Source organism: Colletes gigas, unplaced genomic scaffold (assembly GCF_013123115.1).
Source record: "Colletes gigas isolate AHSC1104 unplaced genomic scaffold, ASM1312311v1 Colletes_gigas_Sc00004, whole genome shotgun sequence".
Taxonomy (NCBI): domain Eukaryota; kingdom Metazoa; phylum Arthropoda; class Insecta; order Hymenoptera; family Colletidae; genus Colletes; species Colletes gigas.
Genome location: NW_025106633.1, coordinates 1,149,058 through 1,169,258, shown reverse-complemented (window position 1 = coordinate 1,169,258; position 20,201 = coordinate 1,149,058). Strand labels below are relative to the sequence as shown.

Genomic DNA, 20,201 nt, shown 5'->3' with positions numbered 1-20,201 from the left:
GGCCATACTGGCGCTCCATAACAATTTACTTGAAATAAGTAAATTGTTGCCAATTTATTTGAAATAAGATTCAGACGTTCAAACTATATATATATTCGACACATTACAAACGACAATGTACTAGAGTTAAACAAATTTTATACGCGAATAACGAATATAAATTTTAGATTCGTTCGTAAACTTCTGCTTGCATTTAATTCGTAAATTCATTAATAAATTTTGTAAAATGTCACTTAGGAATTTGAAACCACATGGAAAAATTCGTTAATAGACACTAATCTACGAATGAATTTATGAATTAAATGAACATAGAAGTCAGTTTGTAAATCGATCTAAAATTCGTATTCGTTACTCGTGAACATTTGTTTAACTCTGGTTGATAGTAATTCGGTCAAACGAATTTTAAGAGTAACAATAATAGATCCCAAACATTCTTTGATTATTGAATTTGGAAATACATAAATGCTTTTCTGTTTTTTATCCAACCTTCGATGTAAAAATTATTTTGAGAATCTTTCATGCATTGAAAAGCTTCAGCGCTATTTTTTATATCTGTTTAAGGTATAAATATGATGTAAAATGAATCGATTATGGAAAATTTGTTCTATTTCTAACGCCGAGCTGAAAGAAGAAGTACATACGCGATTTTGTATGATGCATGGAGAATCCAAAAGATTGCGCGCGTAACAATTTTCTAATCGTGAGGGAACGGTTCAGTTTGCGAGTAAAACCGTTTATGTATTAATGATCTGTTATTCGAGATATCACTCATGCACAGTGCGATTTTTAAAAACTTAAAACGGTGAGCAGAATGCAAAAAATTCTCACATATATATCATATTGAATTTTAAAAGTTCAAAGATAAATAAACGTACTTTAACCTTAATACATAAATTTGACGTAAAAAGGAACGATGTTTTTCCTTGAACATTCGTCCAACCTTAAGAAATATTAACAAATATTTGAACAAAATACAATCTACCCAAAAATATATTGACACTAATATAATATTTGAACACAAAAATATTATTCGTAGCCATGTTGATACAATTTTGATTATATTTCGTTCAAATAGGTTGATTCGATATTTCATAAATGGAACTGATGCAATTTCTGTATTTAAGTATACCGTTATGTTTATCCCTAGTTATATGTTACAAAATTTCGCAATATGTTAAAATATTGTGTCTTTTTATCAAAATCTAATTCCAGGTTTCATACAAGGAAGCTGTTAATAAGTAGTCAAACGGAATTAAAATCCTCTTATACAAATTCGTCTGTAATGAGAAACATCACACAGGTCGCTTTAATAGACGAGGAAAAAATTTTTCAAGTAAATACAATGCAGTCGGAATTGCATACTTTGTCTTGGTTATACAAAACTGCACCGTGCTTTCCTATAAATGGATCTAAGGTATCAAACGAAACAAACACCTTTTTATATCGAAGAAAGATGCAGAATAATGATTCTTCTCTTTTCAGATTAAGATCATTCACGAACCTAGCGTATTTTATTCCACTCTCATAGAAAAGTGTAAAAACGCAAAGAAAAGAATCACATTTGCATCCTTGTATTTAGGCACAGGAAAATTAGAATCTGATTTAGTAAGAATGCTCAACAAATATCTCGTTAAATAAAAATTTAAGAATACCGGTGATATTACGAAAAGGTTTGTCAAGCTTGATAAAATGTTTTTATGCATAGGTAAAAGCTATAGATCAAGCATTAAATCTAAGTGATGGTAATGTAGAGGTTAAAATTTTATTGGATTTTATGAGAGGCACCAGAGGTAAATTGAATTCGTGTAAAATGTTGGAAACTTTGCTTAATGGAAAATATGGTCACTGTTGTCAGATTTTCCTCTACCATACACCTAAACTTCGAGGACTGTTAAAGATGATAATGCCAGATCGCTTTAATGAGCTAGTAGGACTGCAACACATGAAATTATATTTAATAGATAATGATATAATAATTAGCGGGTAGTTATCTATATTTATTTTTTCTTAGAAATATTTAAGTACGTAATCGTATGTCCGCAGAAATTATGTCGAGCAATTTTTTTTTTTAGTGCTAATCTTAGCAATGATTATTTTACAAACCGACAAGACCGTTATTTCGTAATTGACGATTGCAAGGCACTTTGCGATTTTTATAACGAATTAGTCGAAAGGGTAGGAGAATTTAGCTTTTTACTTCAGCCAAATGGAACTACAGTATTAAATTCTGCCGCAAATGTTCATCCCTTTAAAGATCCCGCCAAAAAGTTTATCGAAAAAGCCGCTGATAGCGTGAGAACATTTTTCCAAAAGGAATTAGAACGCTCTAATTTTGAAAATATAGGTATATATATTTTTATTTTAGATATATATCTATGTACAGTTATTTTATTTAATTATAGATACATTTCTAAAGGAATAATCTGAAACGAGAATTTAATTTAAAATATTTTAGAAGAAACAGTTTCGAATACAGACACTTGGGTCTTCCCCTTGATACAAATGGGTCAACTAAATATTCACCATGATAGTCATATAACGTTAAAACTCTTACAAACGACACCACCAGGTACAACACTTAGATTAGCAACTGGCTATTTTAATTTAACTTCCGAATACAGCAACGCGTTGCTTAGAGACTGTCAAGGAACGTGTCATCTTTTAACAGCACATCCAACTGCCAATGGTTTCTTTTGTAAGTTAGCTTTGTAAAATTAAAGTGGTGAAGAATTCATAGTCTTTTCAATTAATGTAAATGAGATAAATATCGTGTTTAGGTGCCAATGGTATCGCTGGTGGCGTTCCAGCAGCGTATACTAAAATAGAAAAATCATTTATCAAACATTGTAATCGAATGGGCCAACAAAAACGTGTGACTTTATGGGAATTTATTAGACCAGGATGGACGTACCACGCGAAAGGATTATGGTATTCTTTACCAGGTCAAGAAAAGCCTTGTCTCACACTTATTGGATCGCCTAATTTTGGTAAGTTACATTAAAAAATTTAGAAATCAAACAGTTATTGGGAATTAAAAATTATATATATATATATATATGTATACATATATAATTAGGTTACAGGTCAGTAAAAAAAGATTTAGAGACTCAGATTGCTGTGGTGACAAAAAATCAAAAGCTACAAAATGAATTACAAAAGGAACACGAACGTTTATTTTCATGCGCAAAGCCAGTAACAAAAAAAACATTTTTCGAACAAGATAGAATTCCGCCAACATGGATATGTGCCTTAGTGGTCCTATTTCGATATTATTTTTAAATAATATATATGTTATACCTGTGGAATGTCCGCCGTACGTAATTTAAATTATACTTAATTTATACAAGAATAGAATTAATTTATAGTCGTTTTTTTTTAACGATGCTCGTACATGAATTAAAAGATGTGCTTCTAGTACAAAATGAAGATTTAAATAATCGATGAAGTTGTTAATTCACTGTTTAAAATTAAGTGAAAAAATATAAATAAAAAAAAAAAAAGAACTAAATGTCCTTTACCGTTAATATGTATGATCGATTCTATAGATCGAGCTGTATGGGTTCGATAAATAAAAAGTACGTTGCGTGTGGTTATAATAATAATAATTATTTGTTGATTGACATACTATTCTGTATGGAACGTGATAAAACTTTATAGTACTATGATTGCGACGTTTTATACGAAACGTCGAAATAATGGAAGCAATTCCAATTAGAGTGCAGAAATTATATAAGAGAAACTGTTCGTAACCACTTAGAATAGTCATTGTTCACTATTAGGAGTCACAATTAATGCGACTCTCGCAGATAATTGTTTCGATGACACTTTGCACAAATTACTGAATCGGTTTTGCACTAGAGATTTCCAAAAATGGCAGACAAGAAATTTTCCCCCACAGTTTTATTTATCGTCGAGAAAGAATATTTCCTCTTTGACGAAAAATTCGATCACTTCCTCCTCAACGTTCTTGGAATCGGAATCTAATTCATCAGTATCGATATCTGAAAAAAAAAAAAATGGTTTCGATACTGCACTCCAAACATCCTGCGTTCGAAGCTGGAAAAAAAAAATTTGTTATATTTATACGTACTATCGCGTAATTCTAAACGTCGCTTTTTCTGGCTATTCCACTCTTCGATACGTTTCGAACGGTACTCCTCGAATGATTTCATCGCTGCACAGCGTTTTTCAATTAATTCCTATAAAAGTTAGTAACATGATTAGTTAGTAATATGTAATGTGTTTCCGTTAAATGTATGCCAATTAAAATTAAGCCTAGTACCTTCGAAGCGCGCGTTAATCGCATGCGATCTTTGCTCTCGAATTGCGCAGAATACTTCTTCAGATTTTTCTTAATTTCTTTAATTTGCTCTGGCGTCAATAACGTTGCCGGTCTCGGCCGCCATAGCAATTGATTGAATTGGTTTAGATTAACTCTTTTTAAGATACGACCTTGGAATGTCCATATCCAGTATCCATTATCGACGCTAGTTTTCCAACTGGAAACTGCTGTTACAACATATCTGCAACGAAATACGTGTTTGCGTGACTTTCGCGATACAATTTATCTGACTGGTAAACTAAAGAAGTGTATGCTAACCGCCCGGTAGGGTCCCATTCCACGTCTGAAGTTTGGTAATGATCGGTCGAGTTCATAATAGTAAAATCATTAGTATCGATAAATTCTAAAGCTCCCGCCATGGTTGTCAATCCAGCAAGAACAATAAATTGCCCAGACGGTGACCAGAACAAATGATTGCAAGCTTTTTTCTCCAATTTTTCTGTTAAATAAAACAAGTGTTATATAATACACGATACAATTATTTACGTTACTGACGTTATTCATAGCGCTATATGAGACTTACTGAGAAGAGCAGGCTGATGGCCATATCGCACTTCGTAGAAGCTGACATTAACACTTGGGATCTCTCCGTGAATGATAGCAAATTTGCTTCCAACAGGTTCCCAAGCGAATGCATGGATCGGTTCCTTTATTTCTACACTGTCGACCGGAATTTGTTTCTCTCTCATATGAAAGATTTCAAAATTGTATGACATACCCTGGTAACAACAGTAGAAATTATACGCGCGATTTGTATTTTCTATCATGTTCAAGAAACAGTAAATTAAATACCATATACTTCTGTTCAGTTTTCTCTTTACGCTTGGCAAAACGATCGACTTTCACGCAAAGATAATCACCCGACTTTTGCCAATAAATCTTACAGTCGGCCACATTAAACAAGTTTTTGTTACGCGTTTCAATACGGCTGAAATCATCGATTACAATGATTAATAATTTTACAACAAAGTAAATACATGGCAAAACAATTGAAATTATTACTTTGGAATTTCAAGAAGGGTGACTCTAGCTGGCACATCTTTGTCTTCCGGTACCCAATAAGCAAGGACATTATCTGTTGGAGACCAACTGAAATCCCTGATTCCGGGGATTTTTATACTTTTCTTGTCCAATAATCCAAACGACTGCAACATTTATAATAAATAAATTTATCCAGATTTAAAAGATCGGTTATTATGCCGTGTTATGTAAAAAAATAGAAACATACGGGTGTTTCGTAAACGCTCAAGATATCTTCTCCCATACGAGCAAGATATTTATCATCGTGTGACCAACGGAAAATAGGCCACACCGAAGAACCATCTGCGTAAAATGAACGTTTCTCCTTAACGGTAAGGATATCCCAAATGACGAGACGTTTCTGATCGGCACCAAGATCGGTTCGAGGTGTATATGTTACCAAGTAACGTTCACAAGGTGAGAAATCGATACACTCGACACCCTTCTGATTGAATTTTGCTTTTTGCTCGAATTCTTGACCACCCCATAACGCAACACCTTGTTTGTGAAACGTTGACAAATACGTTCCTAACGGTGACCATTTAACATATGTCTCCGTCCAACGCTGTTGGGAACATAATTTTTAATGAACAGAAAATTAACGGTGAAACTAACCTGATCTAAAATGTATGGTAACTTACGGAACGATCTTCGACCAACGTCGGTTCAGGGGCGGAATTCAGCCAAACCTGAACGGTAACGGAAGGACCATTTCCATAAAGTACGCAAAATTGGTCATAAGCGTCTGGTTCTAAAAGATAATAGTGTAAATCTGTCGATGCTTTGAATGGCTGTGGTTTTGGTGGTTCCCACTCATCTGGAATTTCTTCAAATTTTTTGAAATCGGTAAATAAATTTACTTTAAACGTATGTAACTTGTCAATTTTGTAATTATTTACAGATTGAGCAGCTGCTAAAGCATTAAGAGGGTTATTATATTCTAGAAATATATACCTAGAATGAAATAAATTATGTATATTTCTAAATCTACAACAGATTCTGTATTAAGTATCGACTACTTGCACTGGAATTGATTCACTTTTACTAAACTGTCTGTGGTAATACGAAACAAGCTAAAAGACGTTTCTATATAAATTTTAAACAGATGTACTGTGAGTGAGTACTGCACTTTTTAAACAAAACGATTATTAATCATTCCAGTGCAAAAGTGTTAAAGAAATTAAAAACCCACCCTTTCGTATATCCGTTCTCATTTTTTGGATAATATTGGTTCACTATTGTTCCAGATTTCCCTAAAATTTTGGTAATAACAGATTGAAGTTTCTCCAATCTCTCTGGTTCAACTTGGGGGACCCCATCGACAACAATAACCGATTCCACTCCATCTGTCTCGGACGGTTTTTGCTTCAAAATATCACCGAGGAGTTCTGCAAACGTAGAAACGTTAACATTTATCTCTCATTTCTAATAACGTATTATCACAATTCCCATCATAGCACATATATTAAAATTCAACACTTCTCGTCGTCAGAAAAATAACATACTCGTGATTTTTAAGGTTAGGTTCGCGTGCCACATTTGCGACTACACGTAGCCATGCCTTCAATCATAATGCAGATTTTATCGAACGTCACTTGCGAAAGAATGCATTTACCTTCGTCGGTGATATCGTCGACAAATCCTTCGGGATCGCTAAAATTTGGTTCCTCGTCATCGTTCAGTATATCGTCGTTATTTTTTAAAAAATCTTCGTTCTGAGGCGTTTTATCCACCAACGATTTCTTCGCCATCTTGGAAACCTCTCACCTCGCAGAGTATCAACTGAAAATGGCAGCAAGTCGCCTATTTGCATTTGATGCAACCTTTGAGAGGTGGAAATGGTCAAAGTTATATCTATTAAATTCGTATGAATAATACTGAGTACTGACCAATGTCAGTATCCGCGCCTACTTTGATACTTTTTCTACCTTCAATAATTTTCTTTGCATATATTTACCTACTGATCCAACGAACAGCATTGATTAACTTTTATATAAAATAATAATAGCAAAGCGTAATAGATATAACGCGACAAGTACGAATTTTGTTGAACTTATTTTATTATCTAGATTTACATTTAATAGCTAAACATTTAGATATACATAAGAAGAGTGTTAGATGCAAAGGTCACATATAAATCCCGATTAATATGTTTTAATAAGTTTGAATCAACACGTTTTCAGGCTTGATCAGTGTTACCAAATGGCAGACTGGTACAACTTTCATCTTATGTGCGATAAAATTTCCTATTTTATTGCAGTCAGTTAATTTGTTTATATTAATCAAATTAAAATATTTACAATACAATATTCATAATCGTTGTGATATGCAATAATGTACAAACTATAAATCTTACGATCACATGCAAGCAAAATATAATTTTTACGAGATATTGCTAGAAATTATTATACAAATATTATTCGATTGTAATTTCTTCAATTCCTGTAAAATGATGGGCACTTGAAAGATGTTACAAAGTGTATATTTTTACACGCTGAGGTTATATTACAGACGAAATATGTGTATAGCTAATAGACTGGATATTCGATAGAACTTTCTCTTTCACGATACGAAGGTTCTATTTCAGAATTTACAGTATTTATTCGTTACAAGATCACTATTCGGGACATTCTTTTTTGCTTCTTTTTTACTAGAGACGAGATTCTCGACGAGAATGCGATAGAATAAGAGTGCCAAATTAATAAACGCAAATATTTTCAACACTGTGTACCGAAAAGATGTACTTTCATACTTAATTCTGTAATTGATGAAATAAATTACGATTACAAACAAATTAATAATATCATTATACTTCTAGTAAATGTCCTCTTTAAGTGCAATTTTTTAAATTGCTACTTTTATTGCAGAGAACGATCTAATCTACTTAATCCTTATCTAATCAGACCTTTCTATATATTGTGGGGCATAATTCAATGTTCGATCATTTTGAGTATCAATCGGAAAGTAAATTTGATCAACGAAAATTGAAAATGGAATCTAATAATCAATCCACAAAAAGAGTTTGGAATATGAATTCGAGAAGTAAACTTAGAAGAGAATTTAAGACTGTTAACGAACTAATATTTAGTTGGGATAAATTTAATGCTATAGCGTTTCTTACTTTGGTTTGTCTCTTTTTTACTTGGTGCATAACATTTTTTGTAACATATAATCCAAATAAACTACATGATAATCATGAGGGTCATGAAATGGAACATTAAAAAGAACATTCAAATAATTTGTGCAATGCAAATTTTCAAGGGTATGTAAAAATCTCGATCAAACTTTTTCTATTTAGTAATTTACTTGCGAAATCGTGTTATATATTTTAATTTTGTTTCCTTGTTTTCCAGCTTCAAAATACTATGCATCATTATTTTATGATGTTTTCAAAATTTCATTCATAAAATTGTACGAATCGCGCCAAAAATTATTCATCTGGCCGCTAAATGAAGATGTTTTAACTTATATTACGAAAAAGCTTTGTTATACAAATTAAAATTTATATCTTGAAAATTGAAGCTAGTAAAATTGTATGGCGCGAGGACAACTGTGATGTATCACTAGAGTTTCATCATTGGGAAGTTATTCGTTTAACTTTCAAATTAGAAAGTATTATCGTATTTTACAGTATAATCAGAGTATGAAAGTAGTCAAGGAAAAAACAATTATTTTGTAAACCCAAAGATGTCACGAATGTAAAAATACCAACTATACCAAATATTTCACACATAGCATTAGGAACTTGTATGCTACCAACTTTGAAGAGCTTAATGAAATCGAAGTTTGAAAGTTGAGGTCTTTTCTAGTTAAGTTCAGTTATAATTGTAATTTTTTTTAAATAATCAAGGTATACTTTTATTAAAGTATTACATCAAAATATGATTTAATCTTCTTCTTCCTCGGGAGCAGCTCCACCACTTCCCTTACGCAGATTCTTCCTCTTTACACGACCGGGTCTACCACCACCGAACGGCGACTTCAGCGAGAAGTCAATGTGTTTTTGCGAATCTAAACGTACGATGAAGGATGGAATGTTCACCACTTGTTTACGCACTCTGAAACAGTATATATATATTTCATGTCCGACGCCCATGTTCTTCAATATCTTATATTTCTGAAACTTCAATACATCATACAAAGAAGCTATATTTAATACACAAAGAGTATACCGATTATCGTTAATGCGTGCAAGTCCATTATTGTAATGACAGACATTAAGTGTCAGTATTCTGGCACTTAAGTGGCCTGCCTGAAATAAAAACAGCTCTCAACATTTAATCTAATCAATTCAATAGCGGTGAAGATTCTTAAACATCGTAATTGCCCATCCATATTTAAAGTCATGTTTTTTTAAATACTTTGGACAATCAATCGGGCAAAGGGTTCGGATACCTGCAGTAGTCAAAAGACTATTATTTTCAAATTGTACAAATATTTAACACAGGGCGAGAATATAAGTTATATATACAAAAAGTAAAGAAATCGATGTCTCCTGGGCATGAAACCAGAATAGTATTAAATAGTTCTAATCTGGAGATTATTCAGGATTTTAATATTGCCTTAAAGATTAGAAATAATCTGCGTGTGATCAGATATTTCTTGCCCATTTTTTAAGGCATGCTAAGCATCCATATTTCAAAGAACCTACCGAATGTGACGTTGACGAATGAGTACACGAGCATGATGAATAGACTTGGCTAGTCCCAATTTGAATACTTGAGTTTGGAGACGCCTCTCCAAGAAATCTTCAATCTTCAAACCAAGAACGTAATCAAGTTTCATATGACTCTCGCCCAATACACCGATTCTTACCAAACGACGTAAAAGAGCATTTCCTAATAAATACAAATTTTGGTTAGAAAATAGTAAAAGCATATTAAGTAAAATAATAGTCTATTGTTTAATCAGTATAAACAATATGTCATCAAAAATTATCAGACAAGAGGTGTCAGAATAATGTAAATGTATGTATCATCAGTATTTTTATGGTAAAAAAAGTTCGACTATTGGAACAAGTTAATATAAATTTATTTCAACAATACCTTCGAACAAACGTTTAGGATCCTTCTCTTCTAATGTGAGAAGCTCACGAGCAGCTTTTCTGATATTTGCCAGAGTATATTTGACTCTCCACACTTCTCGTTTGTTACGAAGACCATATTCACCAATAATTCGTAATTCCTGATCTAGACGAGCCTTTTCATAAGGTCTCCTAGGCGTAACGTAAGTCTTCGAAAAGACCGACGGAATTCGTCCGTTCACCATTTTGTGCCGTCGCTATTGAATATAAATTTAATAATAAATATAAATACGTTTCATCAAAATCTAATATTATTTCACGCAGAAAGTTTGAACTTATGTATGATAATTACAGTTATTGAATCAGTATAATATTGTATTTTAATGTAAAGTAAAAATTAATGAGCACGTGGTGGAATCACAAGTTTGGTTATAAGATGCTACAAATTCGAAGACAAATGTTATTTCGATTCAAGCATTTTTTAAATAAATGTATTCTACTAGCGATGTTCACAATATTTCGCGCATAAATGAAAATAAATCAAAGAAATTTTCGGGAGTTTTTAACTTACTCAGCTACACAAGGAGGACGACCGCGCTACGTTACACTTGGAAAAGAAATGGCCGATTCCATCGTGCGGAAATGAATTTGTGAAGCGAATGCAGCGCTCATACCGGAAGTTCAAACTATTCTAAAGTAGCGCGTTTTTCGATCAAAGCAATATAGTTCTACATGTTTCCACTGAACTAATAACAGAGTTCGACACATTTTAGATTGATTCGTGAACTAACTTCAATGTACATTTCATATGTACATAAATTCATTGATAAATTAGTATCTATTAAGAATGAACAAAAGTCCGTGAACAAAAGTTAGTTTATGAACAAATCTAATAAACAAATAACCTACACCACTATTAAAATGGTCGTAGAACTACTGCAAATAAATATAATTATTTATTTCACGGCAACTCGGAGAAAATTATTCCATAATATTGAAATATAAATCAGTATAACATAAAATAAACGAAAATTTATTTTTGATCAAGTCTGATTCATTATAATGAAGATAAAACATTATTTTATTTGTATGTAGTTTTTGAACGACTACTATTTAAAATGAAATTTTGAATACTTTTGTTTTAAGTTTCATCTATTTTAGACAATCCATATGTATATACAGATTACTGATAATCGTTTCTAATAGAGAAATGCAACTATAGATTTGATACAAACAATACGTCATTGGTTATATATGATCACGCACATACATACATACATACTAATCATCAATAAATATCAAGAGTATTAACTTGGACACAATGGATTTGTAGCAGTAAATGATAACGAAAAATTTTATCAGTCACGTTATTTTTCCCTATATTATCGATAACCTTTGTGTTATTGGTGTGCTTTTATTACGTACGAAATACGTGTTTTTACAATTATATTTATATTGTGTAAGAATCACAAATAAATAATTATAAAATTATAAAGGAATAAAAGTAAATACGAATTGAACTGTGATGATACATAAATTCTTGGTTTTTAATATTCTTAGTTCTAACCTAATTAAAATGTTTAAGAGGGGATTTTGCCCAAAAACCTAACCCATGTATTTATGTCGATATTTTTTTTAATAATTATAAGCAATTGTACCATTATTGTAAAAATTATGAAGACATATGTATACATATTATTTATAAATAACTGCTTTGTATTTTATATTTTTCGTTAGATTAAAAAATATAATATAACAAATTCCGTAAAATTAACAGTTTTATAAACAAATAAATTTTGTATTAAATAAGTGTATTTTACTATATTAAACGGATACGTATTACAATTGTTGAAATCAACACATACAACAAATAATGTTTTGTTATTTATATATATTTAGATTGATCATGTAATGAAACAAGTCACGTTTTGCATTAAGTCACGTTTAAATCACGTTTCAGTTTGATATTATTGGACTTTTTGTTCGAGTATGTTTTGATATGCAGGGTTATTCTGTTGACCCCGAAAGTGGTGAAACGAAGATAAGAGAAGATGTAAGTAGCTGTCACGTTTTCAATGTACTCAGTATCTTACTGACACTAAACGCAGTATTAAGAAAGAAAGGTGTATCCTTGGTGTCATGGTTTACTAAGAAAAAGTTCAATTTTATTGCAATTCCACATATATTTATTTTCCAAGCTTCCAGTACATTTTGTATCACCATGGATGCTTTAGGAATTGTAAGTATCTCAGCCTTAATAATTCTGAGATATAACTCCTTCTGTACTATAATATTCATAATGTAAGGTTTTAATAACACGAATGATAAAATTAATAGAATTATAGACATGGATAAAACTATGAATATTCTGTGGTATTACTCCATCCGACAAACTTTAATTGTATCAAAAGATATTATTTTTTAAATAAAATTCGATTAATTCGATTAATTCGATAATAAAAAAAAACTAAATTGATTAATTGGAATTTCAATTATATTATATAAAATTTATTTCCGAAAAATAGAATATTGAATGAAACGAAAATAGTATTAGTATTTGAGTAAGAAATACCTCTAATTATAAGAGGTGTAGTGGAGGATGGATGATATACATGGAGCTGTATCCACCACATAGTATCGCATGCGTTCGTTTGCATTATGAGTTTGCGAGTTTGATGTCCCAAATTTACAAGTATAAGCTGAAAAAAAAAATAAAAAATTATCTATTCTACGACTGTTACAAACATTAAACTATCATAAAATTAAATGCACTTACAGTTTCAACAAATTTTAATAAAACGAGGAACAAAATTTGATAGAAATCCATTCTTTCTCCTGATATAGTTTTATATTTTTGGAATTATTTGTATTATGAAAATAACTTTCTAGTTATATTAAATTAATAAGATATCAAAATATAGAAATTATTATTGTTTTATAATATTATAATATAACAGATTATCACGTAAATGCAAATATTAAAGTTGTTCTATGAAATACAGTCAATTCTAGTTCACTACATGTATGTTATTCAAAGTAATCGACAAGTAGCATATATAATTAGTACATCATGCGTTTAAGAAAGAATAAATTATTCTCATAATTAACGATAACCCATGGACCTCCATTCTGTAGATAATGACTATATTGACCTTTTAAATAAAATTTATAACTCACGAGAGCAAACTCGTGCAAGATAATATGTAATGATATATTTATTGCAATGTTAGCTGCTGGTATATCAACATCTACATATATTTCATTATACAGTGTTTTTAAAAATATATGCTTTATCTTTACAAATGAAACAAGTGTAGAATTATTTGTATAACCAGATCTTTCAAATATTTTATAAGGGGGATATAATTTAATAAAAAAAAATGTTTTATATTCTTTTTAGTATCCCATTTTGAAGTCTTTCCTTGCGGGATCAGTGTCTGGTACTTTTTCAACTATTTTATTTCAACCATTGGATCTAATCAAAACAAGACTTCAAAGTAGAGTAGAACTTCAACTTGGGTAAGTGGAAAATAAAAGATTCCGAATTTTTTAATCATTTTTTGTAAAACTGATTTCATTCGATATCACGTTTTTTTTAAAATTAGTTCTCCGAACAGAGGAACAGTCAACACGATAATCCACATAATTAAAAAAGAAAATGTGTTTGGACTTTGGAGGGGTATGACTCCGGTAAGAATTTAACGATCGCTGAATTTAATCGCGTTAAAAAGGAACACTGATTAAAAACATTTCTTTTCAGTCCATAACCAGAGTTATTCCTGGCGTTGGATTATATTTCTCATCGATACATTGGTTAAAACACACATTCCATTTAAAAGATCCACTTACACCTACAGAAGCCATGTTATTAGGTGTTACAGCAAGATCTACGTCTGGAGCCTTCTTAATTCCGATAACAGTAGTAAAAACTCGTTTCGAAGTATGTACAGTCATTATCAATATGTTTACATTTCTTACATTGTACAGAATAAAAACATACAGCATTCTAATTACAAAATTGCATGGAAATGGACAGTTTTAGTACCGGTAATCATTTTACAGAGTGACGTTTATAAATATAACAGCATAAGAGAAGCATTGAAATTAATTTACAAGCAGGAAGGAGTGCGAGGTCTTTCAAGCGGATTAGTACCGACCTTATTAAGAGACGCTCCCTTTAGCGGTCTTTATCTCATGTTTTATACTCAATTGAAAAATATTGTTGTAGAACCAGGTAATAATTTCTACTAAGATACAGAACACTTAAATTTCTCTACGATAGCCGATCATTTTTTATAAACATTTATTTTCAGAATTACCGCGCGCCAAATCATCAGTTCCGATTCATTTTAGCTGTGGAATACTAGCAGGAATATTTGCTTCTATCGTAACACAACCTGCCGATGTAATCAAAACGAAAATGCAATTATATCCGAACGAATTTAAAGGCGTTCTTAGTGCAACGTTTAGGGTTTATAAGAAATATGGAATGTTAGGATATTTCAAAGGCATCGTTCCGCGAATGTTGAGAAGGACATTAGTGACTGCTATGGCTTGGACTGTATATGAAGAGGTAGCATAATTTCTCGTATCTTTTGCGTTTTTATTGTTAAGACAATTTTAAAACAGATCATACTGATTAAATAATATATTACTTTTAGGTTACAAAGAGTATGGGGCTTAAATAAAATCTTGTCTATTCAATGATACGTAAATCGTTAATATGAAATTGATTGTGATCGAACAATTTACGCACGGCAATGTGAAAGCCACTCGACTAAATATTTACACTCGATGTACAGTATTTTAATTTGTACAAAGACGATTTGATTATAGCAGAAAATTGTATTATAGCAAATATTTCTACTATGTAACAGTATTTGGATAGAGTATCCTATCGCTTAGTAATTATTAATGTATATACTTATTTAATAAATTATACAGTTTGTTCACTATTGTACGTTATTATACAATGTCATTGATTTATCATTGATGGGTTCTGATTATTTAAGAAATATTTGCATGTTCCTTTTTCTTCTTTTTTTTTTTTTTTTTTAAATAACCTGATACTTTCATTGTAGTACTGTTTTATTAATTTCAATTAACAATCTTACGAGTATTACAATGCAAATTATAGATAATTTACCTTAATGTCTTTTTATATATGTATATATATACAGACAGCCTAAAATAACATTTGCATCAAATATGAATAAATTGCTAATAAATTTGTTTTAAATATATTTTGATGGTGTGACATAAACGTTGATAACGATAATTACGAATCGAATTTCAAGAAACCTGATTTTTCTGTAATTTATTTAAAGATAGCGCGATGCGATGAAAAGTAATTTAGACGCAGTTGTATAAAAATCACGATTTGTTTGAATTTGTAGATTATGCAAAATCTTTACCTTAATATTATATTAAGCAGTGTGCAAGTGAGCCTGTTGCATTGGTTATATCCCCATGGTATGTCTTCTTCTGTCTGAAAATAGACAACATAATTTTTAGAAATTACGATTTCATTACCTCTTTCTTCTCATATTAATTCTGATCGTTACCAAACACCTAGATAATGTATTTGTATATATTATTTATTAACCTTGTCTTAATATACGAATTAAAAAAAAAAAAATATATATCATACTTCTGTCAGCTACATGTGTGGAAAAGCAGATAATAAATTAAGAATTATGACCATCTTTGGTTGTGACATTGGAAACAAAAGGAATGACATCTTAATTTACATAAGGTTTGAATGAAAATGACTAAATTATCGATTTCATTGAAATTTTTATAGATAATTATAATGAGTATTAATTTATTAATTTTATTGATGAATTGTTTTAATGTTTCTTATGCTGATACTAACCAAACCTAGTTCAATGTTTCTTATTAAAATAAAACATATTTTAATATCGAATGAATATATTTGCGCTAAATATAATATTAAATATAATATTTAATACTAAGGTACATTAAGATAATGAAATAAAAATGAAATGAAAACAATGACTTGAAATGTAACAATTCAAACTGAAACAGCAAAAATCCGTTGATCCTTTTTAAAACATAGAATTTCTTTCATCCCAATGTAACAATACAAGACGATTCTTTATTTAAAGCTATTATTTTTGTGTTTCGTTTTTTTCTGTCTAGTTGGTTCAAAAGCAGATTATTTGATGTGTGAAGGATTTATTATGAGCGAACACGAATCACACAAATGTAGTACGCGCGCAATGTATGAGTCTTCTATCAAGCCGAAACGAAGGACACGACAAAAGAATGAGTCAAAGATATGATTAAGAGGGGATTTCCTGGGAGCACCATACAAATACATGACTCCATGTGACCTGACATCAACCTTTAAATCGACGTACTATTTCACACTAAGAATTACGACTACCCAATTAGAAAATTTGATTGAGCTTCGCCCATGTCCTGTCTTTCAAAACTAAAAATAACGGAGAAAAAATGCATGCAAAGGAAAGAAGAGTATATTATTCGGTGTACATGATACATATTTCTTGAACTTTCATATATAAAGTTCGGAAGAAAACACATACATATACCGATGCGACTATATGCCAACATATAAGCCCAATTTTTTTAACCGCATCGTCAATTATAGTCTAACGGCTGTTAAATAAATAGTTTTTTTTTTTTTACATCTCTGGACTATACACGCAGATACATTATCTCAATCCTATATCAAATATCTTCCCTGACTAATTAGTAGACACATCGTTCGGCTTTAAACTGAGTATGCTCCAATAAATAGCAATCAGGGAATAAGGAAAGTAAGAGCAGGAGTTTGTTATTGTAACTAAGCACTCAAGTATCGCTCCAAAATAAAGATCACCGTTTTCAAAATATCTAAACTTTCCTAATAAAAGGACATGTTTGGTATTATCATTCCGATATAAATACCTCAGAAATGCGTAGTAGAAGCTAGGATTGTATAGTCACAGTCACACAGGGCACTGTTGTGGCAGGTCTACGGAAGTAGGCACTGTTTCCTCCACTAAACCACTAATTTCTTTTCGACAAAAAAGCTATGCAGTCGTTGAAATTATATAATTGATTTACCCTATGAAGACATTATACCGATCAAAGCAAGCATAGGTATACCTTCTCCTATCTTGCTCTGTAGACAATATCTATAATACTACATGATAAAAATACCTTTCGTATGGGAACGACTTTTACTACTCCTTGCTCGACATTACCTCGATGCACCTTTTTTCAGTAATATGTTACATAGAACAAGCTCGTCACTTTGAAAATTAAACGCTGTACGATCAGGTCCATATGAAATTTAGTAAGAGTGTTTCTCCGATTAATAGGCAGGACCAGAGACTGGCTCGCTGTGACTATGCCGTTCTTCAAAATTACAGATAATTATCATGTATATATTATGTGCATCTAATGAAACTCACCTGGTAAAGAACCTGTACAGTAATTGAGACGAATATGGTATATTGTTTAGTGCATACCTGGCTTACTTCTCACTCACTAACCAATCAAGAGTAGTTACTTGTGACTTCGACTTCTAGATCGATGGCGACGACGGTTATGATGACTTGAGCTCCGATGATCACGATTTGCTGAAAATATATAGCATATTTTTGTAATAATTTGAATTTTATGATGATAAAATTATTATTTACCTTTGTCTCGAGCATGACGTCGATGGTTATCATCATCTCGATGTCTATCATGTTTATCTCTTGATCTGCTCCTACTTCTGTGTCCAGAATTTCTAAATATAATTAAATTTTTTTATTTAAGAAAATATATATATACTTAGACGACAACTAAATGACAAACACGTCGTTTAATTTGAGAATTTTTAATAACTGCTCGAGCAAATTGGTATACGGAAAATATTTAAATAATTTACCTGTGACTGCCGGAATCATGCCTGGCTTTATCATCATCATTACGTCGACGTCGTTTATCTCTTTCTCTGTCACGATCTCTATCTCTGTCTCCGTCTCTTCTTCGCCTATCAAGTTCTTCGTTAGCGCGTGCTCTTTGCTTTCGGTCCTCCTCTCTTCTTTGTTCTTTTTCATCTCTGGCTTTTTCGCGTTTACTCTACAAAGATATTTACATAATGTTTAACAAACATGAAATATTTAAAAGCATGTAAAATGTTTCGTATTATAAATACGAAATTACCATGATTTCTTGAAGAGCACTTTTTAATCTCGCATATCCAACATGCTGTTTTCCCATTAAATGATCGTCAATTCGTTGTTGAGCGTCGCCAACAATAAGAAACGCACCGCATACATCGCATACTTCCATTTGTTTTTCCTGAGCAGCAGCTAGTTCAGCAGTCTGAAATAAATCAATATTATAGATTCTATGTTTTCTTATTAAGATATATTACATTTTATACTACAATATTTACTTGATTATAATGACTATTGTCGTTTGATTTTCTGAGTGTTTCTCGTTCTTCTTTTAATTGATCGCATAATCTCATTAGGCCCTGTGCTTGTTCCACATTTCCTTGTATGCCGCTTTGTTCCGCCTCTTCTACCAGTTTATTTATTTTTTCGGTTAAGAGAGCAATTTGTTCTTCGTTCCTTTGAGTCTGTGCTGGTGTTAAAGTAGGCTAAATATACATAAAAATTTATTAATCTCTCTGTTGTTATTTCAATAGCAACACAATAAAATTACAAAAGTATTCTTACTGCTTCCGTTCTTCCTATAAGGGCTAACCGTTGCTTTCCCTTTATTATCTTTCTTTCGACTTCGTTCAACATGCTTTGACAAAATCTAATAAACTCATCCTCGTACTGTTGTTTTCTGTATGAGTACGGCGCCTTCTCGAACAATTCTCTGGCCTCGTCGTCGTGCACGCGGGAACACGCACCCAAATCAGCTCTTGTATTAACAAACAGATCATGGGGGCAAAATTTTACCAAATATAGTTTGCAAAACTGAAACGCAGAAATTAATAATATTTTAACATTATGAGAAATGGTACCAAGTTGAGACGCATGGAAATGTGAATATATTAACGACTGCATAGTTGAAATATCAACATTTACAAGGACGTACCTCTGGATCTTCCCAATTAAGTTCTTTGGGTTTTTCATTAGGAAGAACATTTCTATTTCTTCCCATAAGTTCGTCGAGTAACGCAGCAGCAGCAGCAGCAGCCATATTCCAAAATTCTTCGTATCAAATGTCGTTTATCAAGAGTATACGAAATTCACCGATTAACTATTGGGCAAATACTACAGAAAATATATTGTACGTTGTTTGGTTTTCACGTGAAAGGATCTACAGGCGACGAAACGATGCGAATCAATACGAAAACGAGACAAATCCACGCGAACATTAAGAGACACGAACGATGTGACGATACTTAAGTTCTAACCCCGAAGTTTTTCACTTCTGAAGGCGGTAGTGTAGCAAACAATATGGCGACACCTTATGCATCAAAAGAACGTGAAAAGGAACAAGAGAAACCTTAAATTTGTACACGTTCAATTTAATAAACAACGAATGCTAAATAAATCATGGCTCCTTTTATGTTTCTGTCAACTATTTTTCGGATTGATTTAGTGTTAATGTTATTGAATGAGAAAAAAAATACGATAACACGAATTTATCCATGACGTTGTGCAGTAATTGCACTTACTACGTGATATAAAATGCAACATTAATATCCTTCTTTGTATCAATATGTATAAACATATATCTACAAGCTTCTAGATTTGGTACTATTTTTTAACGAAAATTAAAAGATAATTGAATTTTTTAATTATGTTTAACTCAAGTATATAAATTCAATAT

At 31.5% G+C, this 20,201-nt stretch overlaps 5 protein-coding genes across 14 annotated transcripts; 2 read left to right on the top strand and 3 right to left on the bottom strand.

Moving 5' to 3' along the window:
• The first annotated feature begins 710 nt into the window (after positions 1–710).
• LOC122394859 (CDP-diacylglycerol--glycerol-3-phosphate 3-phosphatidyltransferase, mitochondrial) lies at positions 711–3,366 on the top strand. The gene is made up of 8 exons (XM_043392016.1): positions 711–802; positions 1,213–1,414; positions 1,483–1,605; positions 1,706–1,983; positions 2,073–2,344; positions 2,456–2,695; positions 2,778–2,987; positions 3,077–3,366. The coding sequence occupies exons 1-8, from the start codon at positions 771–773 to the stop codon at positions 3,277–3,279; spliced, it is 1,560 nt and encodes a 519-aa protein (XP_043247951.1). The 5' UTR covers positions 711–770; the 3' UTR covers positions 3,280–3,366.
• Positions 3,367–3,565: 199 nt separating this feature from the next.
• On the bottom strand, positions 3,566–7,437 carry LOC122394858 (eukaryotic translation initiation factor 3 subunit B). The gene is made up of 12 exons (XM_043392015.1): positions 7,320–7,437; positions 6,978–7,144; positions 6,555–6,750; positions 6,004–6,316; positions 5,571–5,927; positions 5,345–5,487; positions 5,135–5,270; positions 4,866–5,061; positions 4,601–4,781; positions 4,283–4,523; positions 4,091–4,199; positions 3,566–4,001 (listed from the first exon to the last, which is right to left on the bottom strand). The coding sequence occupies exons 2-12, from the start codon at positions 7,111–7,113 to the stop codon at positions 3,901–3,903; spliced, it is 2,109 nt and encodes a 702-aa protein (XP_043247950.1). The 5' UTR covers positions 7,114–7,144; positions 7,320–7,437; the 3' UTR covers positions 3,566–3,900.
• Positions 7,438–9,176: 1,739 nt separating this feature from the next.
• On the bottom strand, positions 9,177–11,046 carry LOC122394862 (40S ribosomal protein S9). Its single transcript, XM_043392023.1, has 4 exons — positions 10,957–11,046; positions 10,408–10,642; positions 10,014–10,200; positions 9,177–9,420 (listed from the first exon to the last, which is right to left on the bottom strand). The coding sequence occupies exons 2-4, from the start codon at positions 10,628–10,630 to the stop codon at positions 9,249–9,251; spliced, it is 582 nt and encodes a 193-aa protein (XP_043247958.1). The 5' UTR covers positions 10,631–10,642; positions 10,957–11,046; the 3' UTR covers positions 9,177–9,248.
• Positions 11,047–11,250: 204 nt separating this feature from the next.
• On the top strand, positions 11,251–15,317 carry LOC122394861 (mitochondrial glycine transporter-like). 3 transcript variants are annotated; one of them, XM_043392020.1, is made up of 8 exons: positions 11,251–11,256; positions 12,346–12,438; positions 13,786–13,904; positions 13,991–14,075; positions 14,146–14,325; positions 14,448–14,619; positions 14,699–14,958; positions 15,047–15,317. In XM_043392020.1, the coding sequence occupies exons 2-8, from the start codon at positions 12,385–12,387 to the stop codon at positions 15,071–15,073; spliced, it is 897 nt and encodes a 298-aa protein (XP_043247955.1). In that variant the 5' UTR covers positions 11,251–11,256; positions 12,346–12,384; the 3' UTR covers positions 15,074–15,317. The 3 variants fall into 3 exon arrangements, with proteins under 3 accessions (XP_043247955.1, XP_043247956.1, XP_043247957.1); XM_043392021.1 differs by lacking the exon at positions 11,251–11,256 and adding an exon at positions 11,790–11,844; XM_043392022.1 differs by lacking the exons at positions 11,251–11,256; positions 12,346–12,438 and adding an exon at positions 12,484–12,624.
• On the bottom strand, positions 12,897–20,025 carry LOC122394860 (luc7-like protein 3). Of its 8 annotated transcripts, none has more exons than XR_006258930.1 (10): positions 19,461–20,025; positions 19,091–19,339; positions 18,805–19,011; positions 18,570–18,731; positions 18,292–18,485; positions 18,059–18,150; positions 17,574–17,995; positions 17,319–17,478; positions 15,800–15,873; positions 12,897–13,084 (listed from the first exon to the last, which is right to left on the bottom strand). XR_006258930.1 is itself a non-coding variant. In XM_043392018.1 (8 exons), exons 1-7 carry the CDS (start codon positions 19,563–19,565, stop codon positions 17,922–17,924), a joined length of 1,083 nt encoding a protein of 360 aa, XP_043247953.1. In that variant the 5' UTR covers positions 19,566–20,025; the 3' UTR covers positions 15,638–15,873; positions 17,885–17,921. The 8 variants fall into 8 exon arrangements, 3 of the variants coding, with proteins under 3 accessions (XP_043247953.1, XP_043247954.1, XP_043247952.1); XR_006258931.1 differs by having other exon boundaries at positions 17,319–17,771; positions 17,885–17,995; XR_006258928.1 differs by having other exon boundaries at positions 17,319–17,995.
• Positions 20,026–20,201: the final 176 nt, after the last annotated feature.